General features: G+C 39.2%; 3 protein-coding genes across 6 annotated transcripts in view; 1 reads left to right on the top strand and 2 right to left on the bottom strand.

The window, feature by feature from the left end:
* Positions 1-4,602, bottom strand: part of PRKX (protein kinase cAMP-dependent X-linked catalytic subunit) — a 59,473-nt gene extending 54,871 nt beyond the window's left edge. The window contains exon 1 of one of the 2 annotated variants that reach the window (XM_080587093.1): positions 4,218-4,602. In XM_080587093.1, the coding sequence (XP_080443219.1) occupies positions 4,218-4,404 (187 nt within the window). In that variant the 5' untranslated portion in view covers positions 4,405-4,602. Of the gene's footprint in view, positions 1-1,990; positions 4,111-4,217 lie in introns of those variants that run through there. The other variant, XM_080587092.1, reaches the window with a different exon arrangement.
* The window catches only part of LOC308192945 (uncharacterized protein), a 332,117-nt gene that overhangs the window by 113,556 nt on the left and 200,050 nt on the right, over positions 1-18,511 (bottom strand). The gene's annotated exons all lie outside the window — the stretch shown is intronic.
* On the top strand, positions 4,421-18,155 carry LOC308193004 (uncharacterized protein; the record flags this gene model as incomplete). 3 transcript variants are annotated; one of them, XR_013949288.1, is made up of 3 exons in its annotated part: positions 4,898-5,185; positions 12,014-12,176; positions 16,465-18,155. XR_013949288.1 is itself a non-coding variant. In XM_080587165.1 (2 exons), 2 exons carry the CDS (start codon positions 4,421-4,423, stop codon positions 12,148-12,150), a joined length of 546 nt encoding a protein of 181 aa, XP_080443291.1. In that variant the 3' UTR covers positions 12,151-12,165. The 3 variants fall into 3 exon arrangements, 1 of the variants encoding a protein (XP_080443291.1); XR_013949289.1 differs by having other exon boundaries at positions 4,898-5,628; XM_080587165.1 differs by lacking the exons at positions 4,898-5,185; positions 16,465-18,155 and adding an exon at positions 4,421-4,829 and having other exon boundaries at positions 12,014-12,165.

Here is an 18,511-nt window from a genome sequence, read left to right as displayed (position 1 = left end):
TCTTTCAAAACTTGTGGTATTTAAGGACATGCCAAGTAAAATCATTGATCATTGTTTATCACGGCAGTATCAAGTAAAGGTGACAAAACAGGAAAAAATGCTCAGACATCCCACAGCGCAGTATTTTAAGTAGGTGCCCTCGGCAGTGAAACCAAAACTAAGGCTTAGTCAGAAACAGAAGAGATGTAAGTCCCCTCCAGAAAAAAAAAATAAATATATTCTTAGCTTAGCTACAAAAGAACTTAGTTATTCTGGTGAATAATATTTTACTTAGACTACACAGAGGGAAAATAACAAGCAGGTTCCTTCTTACAGCATTAGACTTCTGCTCTGTACCTGTTGTCCCTCTGATATAATGTCATATAAAATACATTTGGCTAGCATATTTTGTGTGCAAACACATTGAAATTAAGTATTTAAAAATATGTTGCTTCTGACTTTTCCCATGTACATTTTAAGTTTTTCCCATGCTCAGAAAAACTGAAATACTGGTTTGCCCAATTCTTTATTCCGCATTTGTTTAGTTTGAAGCACTTCATGGGAACAGCTGTTTAAAAGAATCTTTTCAAATGAAAATGTTGTTATTAAAATATTTCAATCAATTTAATAGATTTATAGAAACTGATTTACATTTATAATGTACGCTATGGAATTTACTGCACTTCAAAAAACAGGCAGGAAACTACCTCGCAGGAGAAAGGACAAGTATAAGTTTGTCACCTTTCTCCAACCCAGAGGTGCCCCCTTACCCTGCATTTTATTTGGGAACATAGGATTTCTCCTCCCACTTTCACTTACCCAAATATCTTCTGAACTTATTTTACTTGTACTTATTATTCTAGTTTACCTTAATCATTTCTTCACTATGACGTAACTAAAAATGTAGTATCTCCACTCCAGGGTACATGTAAGGTGCCCAGCTGCAGACATTGGCTACTGAATTAGGAAGGATGCCCTTGTTAAATGCCCGTCAAAACCAAGGATGATTCACTAGCATTCACATCTCTCTTTCACAGCCCAGACCAACAAATGGTTTGAAATGTGCTCAGATAAAGCTTAGTCATGTCTGGGCCATGAACTTTTAGCAGTTAAGTTTCACTGAACATGGCCAGGACATCTAAATTTTTGCTTCTGTGCAGCACAGTGCCACCACAGCCTTGGCATGGATGAGTATTTACTACTTAAGTTCAGCTGAGATTCACAAATACGTCAGCCTCATCTGAGCAGGATTTTCTGAGCATGCTGAGCAAACACTCGTAGTTTGACCTCCTTTGAAAGGAAAATTAATTAAAAAACAGAAGTGGACAAGGCACCTTCACTAGCTCCAAAGTGAGAAAATCTATCCTTGTAGATAAGAGGGTTAGTTTAAGAAACACACAACACCAAGTACCTCAAAGGTTCAAAGCCACATCTTCAACCTCTCCGGAAGAAACCTCAAAGAAATGTTCTTCCTGTTCAAGTCCTCTGAGTGCCAGAAACCAGCATACACCCCCACTCCTGTGCCCGCCCCAAACCCGTAACTTCACTTCATGGACCAATACTAGGTTGCTGCCACAAAAAGCAAACTCTAGTCTCTGCTCTGAATGTCTCTTACCAAAGAGCCTACAAACATCGGAACAAAGGTTGAGTACTGGGATGTTTGGGGGAGAAAAATGCCCTCACAATCATTGTACTAAACTGTACTCTTCTTTTGCTCCATTTCCTCCTTCATAGTGAGTTCTTTGCTAAATCAGTCATAACTTCCAATAGAAATCAGCAGCACTTTCAAGCTAGCTTGCATTACAGTTGTCAGGTTAACAGAGACTTTAATCCTCTGAACCAGGAACCCTCTGAGAAACAGAACCTGGTTCCTGGCTCAGAATCCTCTGAGATTCATTCCATCCTCCAAGAGAAGCTGCCTAAACCCAAGGAAGAGTACAACCTCACGGACACTAACATCCTTTAGTTAGCTTACACACTAACCACATGCATGTAGAAGCACAGAGCTTACCTCCCTCTTTTGCTGCTTTCTCACAGATGGTTTCCAAGGCCGTCCTGTTTCTAACCCTGGATATGTCCATAAGCAACAACGATTCTAGTAGAGAAGATACCAGAACTTCTGTCCTGCCATTTCTGGGTATCCCCCTCCCTTCCATAAACGTGCCAAGTATCTCGGACAGAGCGCGCGCTGCTTTTGAGAGCATCAGCAGAAATACAACGGCTATTCTTATCACAGCAGTCAAGCTGCACGCAAGACTCTGAACTGCTGCAGTGAAACTGATGACAGTACATTAATTTCACCTACTTGTGCAAGGAGATCAGAAAAAGGAGGATAGGGTAATACTAAGTTAAACCACTGCTGAAAAAAAAAAATGTACTCTTTCAGTACATGTGATATAAACCTAAACTGTACTTAACTAACTTAATTAGAAAGATGTTTAAGCCAAGCAAAAATGAACTTCTCAAGCTAAAATACCAATCCAGAGAGTACTCTGCACGGCTTTAGCCTGCAGCATGTTTAACTAAGGGACACAGAGCAGCCCAACCTCACAGAGTAGTTAATGGCTCATATCGCAGAGGCACTATGGCCACGTGGGAAGGGCACTTCGTCTTTGAAATTTATAAACTCTACCACTCAGAGGCAGGCACAGATGTGTTCACTTTCAGTATCACTTTGAGGCTGCCGTGTTGCTTCCTGGTCAGGAGCTAGAACCCTTCCCTCCTTGCAGCTTTCTAATGAGGAGAGCTGGCATGACTTAAATCTGTTTCAAAACCAACTCAAAACAGACCAGCTCAGCTTCTTTGTCAAGATAAGGCCTTATGTATGTACCTGTGACACTTTTGTATCCTTCAAGTTGTATGGTTTATCTTCCTACTACCTACCATGCAACCAATGCCACAGTTCATAAGAGGTACAAGGAATGGTCGTCTTCTCAGACAGAGAGAGTTTCAAAAATATGGAGGGGAAAAGAAGAAATCAAGCTGGGGAAGCCAGAGCAGGAAGGGAGGCTGTTCTGTCCAGTGAGCAGCTATCTGGTTCTTTTACTCAATGTTTTTTTCTTTCTCTGTATCTTTACAGCAAGCAGTTTCTCCATGTTCTCCATGGAACAATGCCTTTCTGCTTCCTCAAACTCAAAGGAACACTTTAAAGAACACTCTAAGAATATATGCTGTTAAAAATCAACACCAGGATTATTTCTAAATGTCTTCATTGGCCCCAGGAACATTTCCATGACTGTTATGTGTTCTTAAAAATTATTATTTTCCTGCAGCCTGTGCTTTGCTTCAAGACATAATCCTCAGTGATGACAACTTGTATCCACAGCAACTGGTCATGATGTAACAAACAAGATTAACCACTTCTGGTGGAGGAAAAGCATCGCAAACCTTTCTGGCAGTCTCTTAGTAATCTCAATTAACTGCTCAATAAAATGCCTGTTGACATTCCAACTTGGAATTATTACCTCACAAAACAACACGCTTCAAAAGAAGATAACGTGGTCTTCACCAACCATGACACTCCTAGGCCTTCCCAACTCCATTTTTAAAGACCCTTTTAAGCCGTCAACTTCACTAAGAAAGGGCTTAAACCACGCTTGCTGGCTTTCGAGAGCTTAAACGACATTTAAGTTTAGAGCACTTGCTGGAATAAATCTATTCAAAACTGTTTCATGGTCCTCTACGGAAAGAGACCGAAAGAAACCTCCTGTATGGCTGAACAGCCCTTCAACTCAGTCCTCTGAGGAAGGAGCCCTTCTGAACAGGCAGTCCCTCAAACCAGGTGCAAAGCCGTACAAACCCTCAGACACACCGGGCAGATGCTGCAGGAGATAACGCACCGAGCACCACCACGGCTGCCTGAACGCCCACTTATTTTAGCACACATTTACTCTACCGTGCTGCTGATCCCAGGCAGCTTTATTAAGGGTGGCAGATGCGGGCTGTAGCCTCGCTTTCCCCCCAACCCAACGACAGGCAACCAACCAACCACACACCCTGGCATGGGCGCCTGCAGCTGAGGCTCCCCGCGTCCCTCACGGGGGTGAGGGGGGTGCCCCCAACGGCACCTGCCGGCCATTAAACGGCCGCAACCCCAACGCCGCCGCCCCGGAGCGGCCCCCGAGCGCCCGGCGGGGGGGCAGCGGGGAGCGGTGCCGGCGGCACGGCCGCAGGCAGGCAGGCACCTGGGCAGCTCCTTTGTTCGCCGCCGCGCCGCCCGCCCGCCCGCCCTCACTCACCCACGGTGGCCAGGGTCTCCAGGTCCTCCAGCTTGTAGGCGGCGGGCTCGCAGGGCGAGCCGGGGCCGGCGGGGCCGGGGGCCGGGGCGGCGGGCTGAGGCGCGGCCAGCCCCACCGCCGCCGCCGCCGCCGCCTCGCCGCCGCTCTTCGCCCCCATTTTGGCCTTGGCGGCGCTGAAGGCGTCCATGGGGCTCGCTCAGCGCATGGAGGGAGCCGAGCCGGGCCAGGCAGGGCCGATCCGAGCCGGGCGGGAGCGAGGCGAAGTTTCAGCCCTCAGCAGGCGGCGCGGCCGCTCGCCGCCGGCGCTGCAGCCCGCTGCCGCCTGGGAGGGGGCGCGGAGCCCTGGAGCATCGCGGCCCCGCGGCGAGCCGCCGGGCGGGCACACAATGGCGAGGCAGGGAGAGCCCGGGCCGTGCCGAGCCGTGCCGAGCCGTGCTGCGGGCGGGGCGGCGGGGGCGGGGTCTGCCCGCCCGGCGCTGCGGCACGGTCCCGCGGGGGGACGGCGGGGAGGCGGGCAGGGCGGGTGCGGGGTCGCACGTGAGCCGTGCCCGGGGCTCCCCTGGTGCCCGGTGTGGGGGCAGCGCGAGGCCTGCTGGCTGCTGCGAGAGCCCGGTGAGCGGCTGTGCACGGCAGGGAGCCCCAGCGTACCCCCAAACCTGTAACTGTTACATCGTCTATACCTGGGGTCGTGAGAGACCCCCGCAGCCTCGTCTGCAGTCGCGGTACTCGGGGAACGCGACGTGTGTTTTTTATCTTTTGGCTTGTTGACTCGAAGGGTTGTGACTAATTTGGAAAAACGCTAGGTCATCTCTGCTTCCTGTCAGCCTGTGAGAGGAATCGCCGCTCACGGAGGGTGACATGGCTTTTGCTATAAAATTTGGAATTTCAGTAGTGCCCTCTCTGGAATGCAAGCTTCAGACTTCTCTTTTGCTTTACCGTTTTTATTATTTCAACTCACATTATGTTCTGTAAGTTTTTAATACAAAAATCTTCGTGATTCATGCCTTGAATTGAATGTTTCAAAGATTCCTTAAATTGTGAGTTGTAAATGTTCTGGCTGGCCAGGCCATAAGTTTAGCTTGGTCAAAAGATGAACAAGCCAACAAACCTCTCTTAACGATAATGGAGGCAGCTTGTTTAAGATAGATTTCTTCAACAGATGAATGATTATTTTTCAAGCTGAGTCTATATACAAATATAACTTTGTTTTTTAGCCAGATCATTGCAAATTGAGATGATTTTTAATAAAAGATGTGAGCTAATTATGATCATTTTCACGAAGGAGTACCTTAACTTCAGTGTGTCCAAGATCAATATATGATCTTAAAACTACTTTTTTTTCCTAAAAAAACCCCTAGGAAATCATGCACTGCTCAGATGTTAAAGAGGACAAACAAAAACCTTTTATAAGGTATTGATACTTTCAACTGATATTTCTATGTATGCCATGAATTTACTTGGTGACTAAATTGCTTGCATTCAAGAACTTAAAACTTCCTTTAAAATCTTCTACTGATAAGCTTTAATAGTTGGTGGCCTGTCACGTGGCTTGTATGGCAGGATATATTTAAAAAGTCTGTGATTCACCCAGGTTGGCAAACATAGGGTTAGCTCCATTTAATTCAGTGTCCCTTTCCTTATGATGGAAGTTAGCTTTGTGCTTACTGCCTCGCTAGCCTGGTATCCAAAGCATTTGCTAACTGTAGTTGTAATAATATAATTGCAATGTTTATATTTAGAGCATCAACATATTATTAATGTTCTTTACCACCTCTGTGTAACCTACTTAGAATTTATCTTGCTGATGATGCTGATTATTACTCACAATATTTCAGGAGAATAACATGCTGCTCTTTCCAATACAAAGAGATTGAGAATCAAAAGTCGTAACTTTGCAAATTACACCTGGAAGTAGAGCTGCCCGCTGGGTTACAGTAGTGGATATGATACTTACTTTCTTGCCCAATGTGGCCAGACTTTGTAGGAAGGTTTCCAGCCCTGTTCTCGTTTCTTGTACATATGTTTGCCAAACTTCATTTTGCACCACATACAGACACAATGGTAGTACAGTGATTCCTTGGGTGATAAGTTACCTACTTCCCATTATTTTATTTTATTTTATTTTATTTTAATTTTATTTTATTTCTTATTTTCAGGAAACCTTTGGTTAAACTATAGAAAGGATTCCAGACTTTCTACCTGACTATCCATGAGTTGATACCAGAGATCATTGCTCTGTCATTTAGAGGGAACATTGTGATGTGCATATCAAACAAATGGATATGATTTAGGCACTCAACTCTTGGTTTGTGAAGGGAAGCAGTCATTTAAATGTCTCTGTGACTGCTGACAAAAGAGTCTCTCCTGTGGTCTGAGCAGACTTGCATTTGTCTACCTGAAAGCATGTTTTTTTTCCTCCCCACAAATATATAATTTTCCTCACAAATCTTGTTAAAAGCATATCTGTACAATCATAGTAAAACTACTACAAGTTTGTTAGAAAACCTGTCCAAACCTGTAGGGAGGAAGTGAATAAGTCCTTCAATGATGGTTGTTATTAATAAATAGTTCTGTATCTTCTCCTCTTGTCACATTAAGTACGGTGCCTGAAAGCCAGGGACTGATCTGAGGAAGAAGAATAACTAGTAAAGATAATTAGTACTGCTATGTGTTTTTCATTTGTTTTGTTTTGCTAAGGAAGCTCATGATCGGGCAAGTTCTGTGAAGTAAACAGGCAGGGATTTCATACAAGAAATCCCTACCTGGGACAAAGAAAGGGGAAAATTGTTCCACCCATCTGAAGTAGTTCCTTCAATGTATGGAAATCAGACCATTTGTATAATGAACAATCACACATTATGAGAATGTATCTATGGATTTGTAAAGCAACTGTCACACTTGTATTTTAATACTATTATGTTTATTTTTAAGTGTTTAAAATGATTATATAGAGTGGCTAAGTCCAAATGAGAATTTAAGCACCGAAAATAAAAATAGTCATGCAGATGTCTTCATCCCAAACTGTGATTTTGTAGCACCTTTCTGAACTGATGCCTAGCTTCGGAAGTGCATCAACTTTTCCACTTGTGGAAGTGCTGTTACCGGGGTGTCTAGACTTCTGCCTGGTCTGAGCAAGTTTGTGCCTAGCTTCTGCCAGAACTAGATTGAGATCTGGAAACAAGACATTGCTTTGCCTAAGTTTGCTGAGGAACCTGTTGTGTTCAGCATTCTGAATGCATATCTCACGTATATGCAATACTGCTCCCTTCTCCAAATGAAGCTGGGGTCAACTTTTTAGAAAAAAATGCAGTTTTATGTAATAAGAGGCATAGAAATACCAGTGTGCTGGACAAGCTCTTAGAGACAGCCGGTGATATTTTCTTCAGATGGAAGACAGAATAGGATAGCAGCGCACCAGGACATCTTTTTGTTCATTCATTTCCCCAGAGAACTAGTTATGCACGTTCATACCAGTACATCTCATTTTGAATACTCAGGATAGCATGCTGGCTATAGCAGTCACTCAGCAAATGGAATACCTGGTCGTTTTGATCTTGGTGGTATGAAAAGGGTTCTCGTTCCAACCTCCTTCCCTTAAATTACCGAAGGCAACTGCAAGATATGTTTTCCCACATTGTGCATCCCAACTTCAAAACTGTTCCTTTCTTTGCTGTGCCCGTGAGATGAAGCTGTCAGTTCACTGCTCTGTAGAAGGATGCAGAAGTCTTAGAAATTAAATGTAGTACGAGTTGCACTTATGTATACAACTTATGGTATATAAATGTGGTGTGTTTTTACAAATGTTATCAAGGTCCTGCAAAGATTACTGTAGAATTAATAAATTTCAAAAATGATTAACTAGTATGCGCTTCAGCAAGACAAACATTACATAAACTTTTTAAAACTCAGGGGTGTCAAACAGAATAATAAAACACACCTGTTGGTACCAGCCTCAGGGAGCTAAGCCATCTCCTCAAGGAGTCCTCAAGTAGATAAATGTAGAATTTCTGTGCCAAACCTATTTTTTTTCCCCTCGATATGAGACGTAATAGTTAAAGCACTTCTAAAGTGAAATTTTAATTGTCTTTACTAAGGCACATACATCTAATGCATGAACAGAGTAAATCTTTTAATTCAGTGTTTTTTGAAATTGTATTCGGTTTCATGATGGTATCTTCATATCCAAGACTAAGGGCTTGTTCGAGGAAAAAGAAAGAGCTAAAATCTCCCGGTAGTCACAGGCAGCAAAGTGAGAAAGATACCAGGTATGGGAGTCCATTGTATCTTCATTGATTTAGTGTCAGATTCTCCCCGTCACAATTTACACAGGCTTCAGGCTTGGAAAGGCGTGGTGCACAATGAGCTGATCCAAATGCAGGCTGCCACGATTCTCTCCTCCTCCCTCTCTCAGCTCTGCAGTCTCACCCACGCCCTTGCTTGTGCATTCAACATTTAGGCAGCTCCCTGGCGAGCCAGTTCAGGAATTGGTTCAGAGATTTACTTATGAAATAAAGTTACTAGTTTTTTAGCCAGATCATTGTCATGCACAGGCTTTTAGGGTGCTCAGTGCCTTAATCAGTGAGCTGTGGGGAATTTGTAACAGGCTGCATTTCCATCAAGCTGCTTAGTTTTTTTTCCTCCACTTTCTTCTGTTTCATGTCATGTCTCCCCCCTTTGCCCCTCTAAAGAGAAATCAGCACTTTGAATATGCATAGCTGCAGTTGAGGTTAGTGTTTCTGATGAATGGTTTTAGATAGATAACTCATTCAGTCTTCTGGACAAATAAATCACAGTGGCATTGAAGCTGGCCATGGAGCCAGCGGAAAGAGGTGGGCACCTAATTTCTGTTATCAAAATTTCTTGTGTTCTGGAGGTATCTGCCCATCTCCATCAGGAAATACAGAGTCAGATTTAACCCAGGCTAGCTCCAGGCAAGAGGCTAGCATTATCTCTCAGTTCTGTAGTACTTAAGTCAGCTAAGCAAACTCTGACCCTTACTTTCTGCAAGTTTCAGCAAATCACTTAGACAAATCTCTATAAGTCTATGCAGTATCTGAAAAATGAAGGAGACACCACAGTCTCTAAAGTCTTACAAATGCTATATAAAGATGCTATAAGTATTTTCATTCATGGGTAAATATAAGTATGTATGTTTTGAAAACAAAACACTTGCAAGCTTGAAAGTTGCATCTTTAAAAATGGGATGGAACTGTGAAAAGAGAGGACTCTGTCAGTTGAATCCAGCAACAAAAATTATGGCTTTATTATCATCCATAACTGATCTCTTCTGCCATGAAATAATATATTATTTTCTTAAACTGTTCTCTTGTATTCTGTAATTCATTACTTTATTTTAATTAAAATAATTTAAATTCTGTAAATTCATTCTGTAATGATGCACCACTTTAACATTCCAAACTAAACTGATTTATCTACACTACCAGTTAATTTCCTTACAGAAACATGAGCTAAAACAGATAGAAAAACCTTCAAAAATATTTCTGCTGATACTATTACCATCTAATCACTGCCAAAAGTGAAGAAGCAGATTTTAGATTTCTTAGAGTTCATTATTATAATCTTATGTATAAAATAAAATGTGCTATTTTTATTTTTTTTCCTGCTAGTCAAATATATACTTAGCCAAACAAATGTAGAGTGATATACCTGTGATTCATCCTTCTGTTTACAGTTCAGTTTATGAACTGTTCACTACATTAGTCACTGTAGACTCATTAAGCAAAATATTCCAGTGCCTACCTAATTTCTATTAGTTTTAAACAAGTGCCTAAATTCTGTTAAAACCAATGGAATTGGAAATGGTGGGATTTGATGGTGCTTTTAAGAATGGAAACAAGCAAATAGCATGGAAGTGTTCAAACAATGGAACTGAGAATGGAACCGTTTTCAAATACGAAATGGAAATATATTCTACTCAGGCATCTTTTTCATTGAACTATGAACTTTACCAAAACAAAAAACGAAAAAACAAACAAACAAACAAAACATTGTGGCTTTTTGGAAAAGTCAAGTTAATATGATCATTACAAATCTGAGAAAACCCTGGATTATGTCCAACCATAATCTATACATACTATACATAGCTGGTCACATTCACTCCTGAAGAAAGGCAATTAACCATCCAGGGCTTTGTGGTGCATTTTATTTTCCCCTGTATATTACTTTTGTATAGTATTAAATTTTCAACATGACAAATGCATAATACAGTGAATGTTGGGCAAAGGAAAATATGAATGTAGAGGAGAGTTCAGCAACATATAAGCCAACCAGAAGTTTATCTTGCAAAATACCTAATTACGTAACTCTCCTACTATATTTAGCAGATGATTTATGGCCTTTTAGCTGATCTTGTTTCCAGTCTTTGTGTTTGTTGGAAAGCAGTGTATCATTTCTCTGGACAGCTGGAGTGGATCACTTGGTCGTAGCTCTGATAAAAACAAACTTTTAGAAAACCAAGGTGTTGTGCACAGCCGTTCTGCTATCCAGGTTTGAGACTGATGCAATTTTACAAACTTTAGACAGATGTAATTAGGATTACTTAATTAAATGTAAAATCTGACAGCTGGGATTGAGGCTACCAGCCTCTCAGGACATAGTTAACTGCATTTAACTGATGCACTCTCAATGCAATTCCCTGCATGCCCAAGAAGAATGAAGGGCATGGTGGCTTGAATTAGAGGAAAAAGTCATTTAGGAAGAAGACATCATTTATTTTGCTAAAAATAAATAGAAGCATACTCTTTGAGCTTTGCATGTCTAGGAATCAGATCATATCCAACATGAGGCAGAGAAGCATCATGTTATAATTGTTAACAAATTCACTTTGTCAAGGCTTATACCCAGTGTTCTGGAAAGTTTCTCAACATGTTTGTCTCCTTTTGTGATATTTTACTTCATCCACTCGCCTCCTCCTCATAGGCACAGGGATATTGTGATGACAGAGTTTTTGTAGCAGGTATAAGCTACATACACTTGTTTGTTTGTTTGTTTTTGTTTCCTTTTGCTGGGATTAGCTAATAGGGACACACTCTGAGTATTAAAAGATGGCTCTTTAGACACTGATTCAAATCTAGTGGAAATTAATGTGAATTTTGCACTTACTGATGTCCAGCGTGAATAGATAATATGATTTTGTAAAAGAATAGACTATTTTTGTGAGTTTCCCCTTACAGGAAACAGGTCCTTAGTTCTGATGTTTCCCTCTCTCAATTCTTAGTAAATTTTTCAAAAGGTACTATGTGCTTTATCTATGATATGTATATATATGATTTATAACAACTTTAAGTTGCATTAGAAGTCACTTAGCCTGTGTTAACTTGGAACCCAACTTGAAACATTACCATTTAAATGTACCAAGTCTATTCCTCACCATTACTACAGGCAATTCCTGTAACACTTTTTAAGTTAAGCTCGTCTGAAATGCTGCAGATGTCTCTTTACATGCTTGTGGACATTGCTCTTGTGCAGGAGGGTCTGCCTGGCTCTGACTTCGTTCCTGTGTTGGTATATTTGCAGGTAAAGGAAAATGCTGACAGAAAAAATGCTTGGAGAATGTGCTGGGACTGTAGCTGCTGCTATCCCTTTTAAATGTGATGAGCAGTCTTGCTCATGTTGGAAATGAGAGGAGTTTTGTCAGCAATTTCACTAGCTTCACGGTTTGGGGTGTGGAGCTGACCACTAACCAGTACACCACACAGCAAGAGAGAGCTCTCATTAATTTATATTGGGAATGAACCATGAGGTTTTGTTTTCAGCCATGGTTTGTCTCTTCACAGCCTGCAGCTACCCCAGCAGAGCTTCACAAGTGCTCACAGCCTCCACTGAATGTGCTGCTTGTCGATGTCTATCTTTCCTTGGGAAGGAGACACAGCAGTCCCTCAGAGCACCGCTTCCTTGTGATCTCAGGCTGTGATGCATGAAAGCATACAGGAGATTAAGGTGATGGCTGCATGACATTTCTTTTATCTGTGCACCCTTACCTTTTTGCTATTCTGCTCTTGGATGTTCCTGAGTGTCTCTCCAACCTATTAGTTAGAAATTGAAAGGAAAAAAAAAATTAGGATTTGGATTGGGAAGAATGAAAATAGTAATAACATTCTTTCTGCTCGGATTTCAGAAATAAGTGGTTTTGCATGTAGTTAAATTGTTTTCATTTTGACCAGTTCCAATTTCCTTTTTTCTCTTCCCTCTATGTTATATGTGTTATGGAATCCACACGAATTTATATAATCTATTTTATTAAAAACACATATTTTTTAATGAAATATATATTTTTTTTGTTAAAACCCCATGTACATACATATATATATATATATATATATATATATATATATAAACTCTGTTTTTAACCTGGGCTGCATTTAGCTAGTTGGTAGGTCCTGCAGTATGGGGATACGTTTTTAGTCTTCTTTGGTTACTCCTCTTTTGTGACTGTTACTCTTCAGATACTTTACTGCCTTGACCACTTTATCAGTGGTGCTGCTTTCATGTTTTAAGAAGCTGGTCTCCTCATGTTTATATACTGTGGCTTTCTTATCTGCTTCTGTTTTTACACACCCTTTCATCAGAGAGCCAAGCAGTCTCCTTGCATGGAACAAGGTTCATATCTCCCAATGACACATGCACAGCTGAAAAGGTTATTATATAAAATGAATAGTAAACTGTGACAGATGGCTTTTTATTTATTTATTTATTTATTTATTTTTAATACCCACTCCACTGAAAAGTATACCCAAATTCATTCCAGTAAAATGTAGTGTGTGAGAAATGACAAATGTAAATAATAAATAATAGAACGTTGGCCTATAATAAAACATTGGTCTATAATAAAACATTGGCCTATTGGCCTATAATAAAGAATTGTCCTGTTCCTCCTTGAAACCTGGAGCAAGATGAAAGGTTGGTAGCATGGTGGGAATCAGGACGACACTTTCAAGCAGGAGTGTGGAGGAGAGGGGCTGCAGGGGATTACGGAGCCCTGGCGGCAGCCTCTCCAAGGAGAGTGTTGGCAGGGCTCCCTTTTTAGCTTCCTCCAGACCTTCTAATGGGGAACGACAGATTGAAATTTCACTGGGGACTTAGAAGCACAGCCTATAGTAACTGCTGAAGAGAGAAATTGGATCAGAACATACCATGGTTAATTGCATAACTTTCCTAGCCAGCTCTGTCCATTTTAAATCTCATAGGTGGAGTGGGCAATAAGTGCACATGTGGTAGCATGCAAATTTATTTATTTATTTATTTATCTATCTATCTATCTATCTATCTATTTATTTATTTAAATCAAGGCACTGTGCTGCCTAGTTTATTTAAGCTTTGGTTGCTTTAGACTTCGGATATAAATCTGATTCTAAAATTAATTGGAGAATTATGACATTCTTTTGGGATGAATTACCTGGGTTCATCAGTTGTTTTCAGAATCGGAATCTGAACAGCTAGAACTTGGGGAATATCAAAAAGAAAATTACCTTCATTCAGAAAGAAATGTAGGTAAATGGGTATGGGAATTTCACAAAGAAACAGTGGTGAAGAGACTGAAATTCTTCCCTAAAAATACAGAGATATAAATTTGAGGGCATTAATGCCTTACGAGATATTACCGTAGTCACCTGTTTCTGAATCAACACATGCTCTTTAGGTTGGAGTCAAAATCAGCTGGACAATTTGCTGACCTTCTCTCTCTCTTTTTTTTTTTTTTTTTTTTTTTTTTTTTTGTGTGTGTTAGTGATAGTCCCTGACTGTGCCAGCCTGGTGGATGTCACATAGGATGAGTCAGAATTTTAACAAAAGGACAAGGCAGGCAGGTTTTCAAGAGTTAGGAAACCAAGAGTTGAATATATGGAAATCAGATTGTGATGATATTACAGACAACAGAATTAAGAGGCACAGCAAAGTTGGAAAGTGAAGACACCAAATGCCTCTTCAGGTTAATTCAGTATCCTGTTCTACTCTGCTATGTGGGGTGGAATAACTTTTACCTGACCATTGACAGAGAGCCCTTTCTCTATAAATATTCCAGAACTTCACCAGCATAATTTGCTGTTCTGTCTAAATTATTTCATTATTAATATTTGATGGAAAAAAAAAAAAGCACAAGGATGATTTGGGCATTTGAGAAGAGATGCAAGAATAATTGCTGACATTATTTCTGAGTTCAGTGAGAAGTGGTTATCACTAGCTAATTTGAAAAGCACCACTAATATATATTTGGCAATATTATAAATATTGCATATCAATCTAATTACAGAATAGATTATGTTTGTTTCTTAAAAATCAGTAGTTATAGGCTGAACATAACATGACAACTCTGATACTTAAAGTTTTTTGATGTGAAGATTTAAGCTTTAGAGAAGGTTTCAAAGGTTGACAATTTAATCTCCCCAGCTACTCTCAGGGATTTTGAGCAGGATAAAATCTTTAATGAATTTTAATGGAATTGGATGACAGTTTGATTTTTTTTTTTTTTGATAAGTCCATTCAAAATATATTTCTTAGTTTGGCTTTTTCTCTTGAAAGCAAATATGAGTGTGTTTAAGTTTAAGCTTATATAAAATTTGAAGTCTGTAGGAATAAAAAAAGTGTAAGTGCTTTGTTGACTGACAAAAACCTAAGCACATACTAAACAGTAAGTGCTTTACTAGACTGAAACTCTTATAATTTAAACATTTTCTCCAGTTGAGGTGAGAGTACAGTGAAATAAGAAGAGAAAAAATTACCTTTGATCTCACTGAACCATGTAAATTATAGGCTGGGTTCTGTAAGAAACATTTCTAACAAATCAGGCCAATTCAGCAGAATGAAGCTTCAAACTACATGTTCTTATTACAGGTAACACTGATTTCACTGGGTGTGAAATTGTTTTCTACAAATCAAAAAGCATGAAATAAGCACACAGAAAAGAACACCTTATAAAAATGAAGTACTATACTTATGTTTGCTGACAGCGGATAATGATTTGACAGAGGGAAAAGGTGCACTCATGATGTAGATTTGCTGGAAAATTCACTTTCATGTATGTCTTTAGCACCCCATTTTTTCCTTTTCCAAAGTTACACTAAATTTTAGGTTCACAGAGAAGTAAAAGTATCAAAGTGGAACTACTTATTCAAAGGAAATATTAGACACATATATTTTTTATACATTTGCTGAAAATATGAAATTATGTCTTACCAAATGAATCCTACAACGTATTGCACAAATAAAAGACTAGCAAATGAGATGTTATTGACTCATGCAAATTCCTGTGCTAAGGCATTCCAAAGGATTGAAATATCTTCTAATAATCTACACGTGTGTTAATAGTATCTAAAGAATGGTCCCCCATAATGCAGAAATACTATAAGTTATCATGAGAAATGATTGTGCATTTAATATCTGAAAATAAAATTGCAATGATACAATTATCCTGAAAAGATTATTCCTTGCATAAATGTTCGTCCCTATTCTGAAAAGTGTTCCTGCAGAAGCTGTGATAATCATTCCAGAATAGGAGAATACCTCCTCTGGAGTGGAGCTTGGTAAGGTTTAAGTAGGGAACTATTTTAAAATGAGGAAAACTGTATGAGCTTCAGAGCCCTTTGAGACCTCTTGCAATACCAGAAAAGGATTTCTGTCGGTGTCTATTTGTCCTTACCCAGTGAAGATTTACGTGTTGCTTCCAAAACCAACTTCTCATAATAAGTCACTATTCTTCATTTTTTGCTTTTGTAATATGTAAACGTGAACATAAAGTAGTCTGGCACTTATTTCAGTCTATTTCAGCTTTTTTTTTTTTTTTTTTTAATCTAGGTTTATGCTAATGATAATCAGACGTTTTTTGAGTGGCTCATTTATCTGATATGGGGAACTTTAAAACTGCATAAGTGTTAGGATCAGAATTTATATTGCCATATTCCAGTTTGAAACAAAATATTTCAAATTTAAGCCAAGCTTCACTTAAGGGTCTAACATTTTTCTTCTAGAGACATTTAATAATTGTTTGAGTGCCTTTGTGAGAGTTATGCTTTGCGCTTTCTCAAACACATGTAGTGTAAAATGCTGAACAGTATCTATGTTTCTCTTTTAGTAATCTCATCTAAAAGAGAGTTTTTTCGCTGTTTTAATTTTGAAAACAATATAAGCACATTTATTCAACTTATCACATGCCTTTTTGGACAGAATTTCATTTCTGTGAAATCAGGGAAGTTACTTGTTTTATTTTCACACTGCATTTTTTTTTCCCTTAAAGACTAGATTATTTCTGTGATGAGAGGAATAAGAAGAACCAAATGCAATACCAAAACCAGAGCTGCAGAGGCCACTGTGGGGAACTGGTAGTCACCTGTGGGTGAGTGGAGAGGAAGCAAAGGCAGATGGGGTGTAGGCAAAGCCACAACTTTACCTTTGATGAGCAGATTAGTAATATTCAACATCAAGATGGAAATAAAGGTGTGTTATCACCAGAGCAACTGGATTAAAATGGGATTCAGACCAACTTAAACAACCCTCAGTTGGTTGTTTCTTTTTCCCTCAGCCTCTTCCATTTGCTACCTTAGTTGTACAACTACCCAGTAAACTGTCCTGGCAAAGTCATCAGGCTGTAAACTGAGGTAAAAGGTTTTTTTTCTGCCAAATTGTTTCCTTGGTTTGAGTCACACACAGCTGCAAGAATAGCTCTCCCAGAAAAGTGGAAGAGGTGGTCAGGAAGAGAGAATGCGCGTGGCCCATATATGAGGGTGCTGCAGCTGAAGAAACCCACAAAAAAATGATGAACTCGCAGACATGTTTTTGTTAAACTATTTCTTGCTATTGGCTCACTACAGAACGGATTCACAAGACACGGCTCCTCCTAAATCTAGTTATCATCTAAAGCTGTCCTTTGAGACCATTATTCTAAGAAAAAAATTACCTTTACTTATATATCTTTACTTATGAAATTGGATATTTTACCTAGATGTAATTTGGTTCATCAAAATTAATGAGAATAATTAGAAAAGATACAAAGACAGTGAAACTTGTCTTGAGTGACTTTTTACATTCTTTGGACTACATTCATAGTTGACTCTTAAACTGTAGTCCATAACAATACAGTCCATGAGTTGATTCCAAGTGATTTCTTTTGTATTCCTGCAGTGAGATATCTTCCTTTTACAACATAGATGTTTTTTGATTGTTTGTTAGTTTTTTTTTTCCCTATTCTTCTTTTGGCCTTAACCTCACAAAAAGAACCCATCTTCATGTAGTTTAAAAAAGAAAAAAAAATCCAACATTCCAATATCTATTTATTTTGTTATAATGTTATTACTGCAATCTCTCATCAGAGTCAACTTCAACCTAAGATCTTGCCAATCTTGACTTCCTTTTATCATTCATGGTTCTTTACCATCTTCTGAAACTTATTCCCACAAATATTAGACTAGCCTCTGTATGATTTTCTTAACAGTTATTATCATAGAGATATTATCTTTTCTGATTTTTGATTTTTTTTCATTCTTTTTCCATTGTTTCACATGTCGTTTTTTCCTTTCATTTAATAATCTCTTTCCTTTCTTCTGTAATCGCATCTCAGTATTTATAATGTAAAATATGTTAAATCTGTCATGGTTGTTAATTTGAAGACTAGACCCTGCACTGCTATAAAATACATATGAACTTGCCTGTGTTAGGTTTTGTTCTTCCTAGGACATTTTTACTTCTTAGTATTTCTCCCTATATTTCATCGGCTTCATACTTCTAGAATACAAACAGTCTTCTTTGGATCTCTCTCCAACTATTTGTATTTTGGTTGCCTACAAACTTACTTACCCTATGGCCTATCTAGTTTTCATTTCTGTAGAAAATGTGTCTGGTTTTGGCCTATTTTGCTCATTCTGCCTCACTACTGTCTTGCCTTCTGCTATTTTAAGTTTATTTCAGCTTTGGTAGCAGCAGTTCAATCTTGAGTATGTGTCTTTAAAAATGTATTGATCCCTAGTGATTCAAGTTTTTTTAGTTATTTTGCAAGAACATAAATATTTAGCAGATTTTCTATGCCATTGTTCTTTTCTTTCCTTTTCATCATTTCACGTATATTTATTTTATCACCTGAACCTTTCTTTATTATTATATGTATGTTTTTTGTTTGTTTGTTTGTTTTTTCAAAATCTGGCAAAACTTCTCTGTGAGTGATTAACTAGCTGATTAATTGTTGCTGCAATTGTTGATAAAAAGGAATAAGGTAAATATAGCAGCTGGATTTACTTTAAAAAAAAATGAATAAGGAAAAACTTAGAATTTGTTTTCATGGTGGGGGGAAG

Source organism: Anser brachyrhynchus (assembly GCF_964034855.1).
Source record: "Anser brachyrhynchus genome assembly, chromosome: 1".
NCBI classification, from domain to species: domain Eukaryota; kingdom Metazoa; phylum Chordata; class Aves; order Anseriformes; family Anatidae; genus Anser; species Anser brachyrhynchus.
Note: the sequence above shows the minus strand (reverse complement) of the source record. Positions and strands in the feature narration are given on the sequence as shown.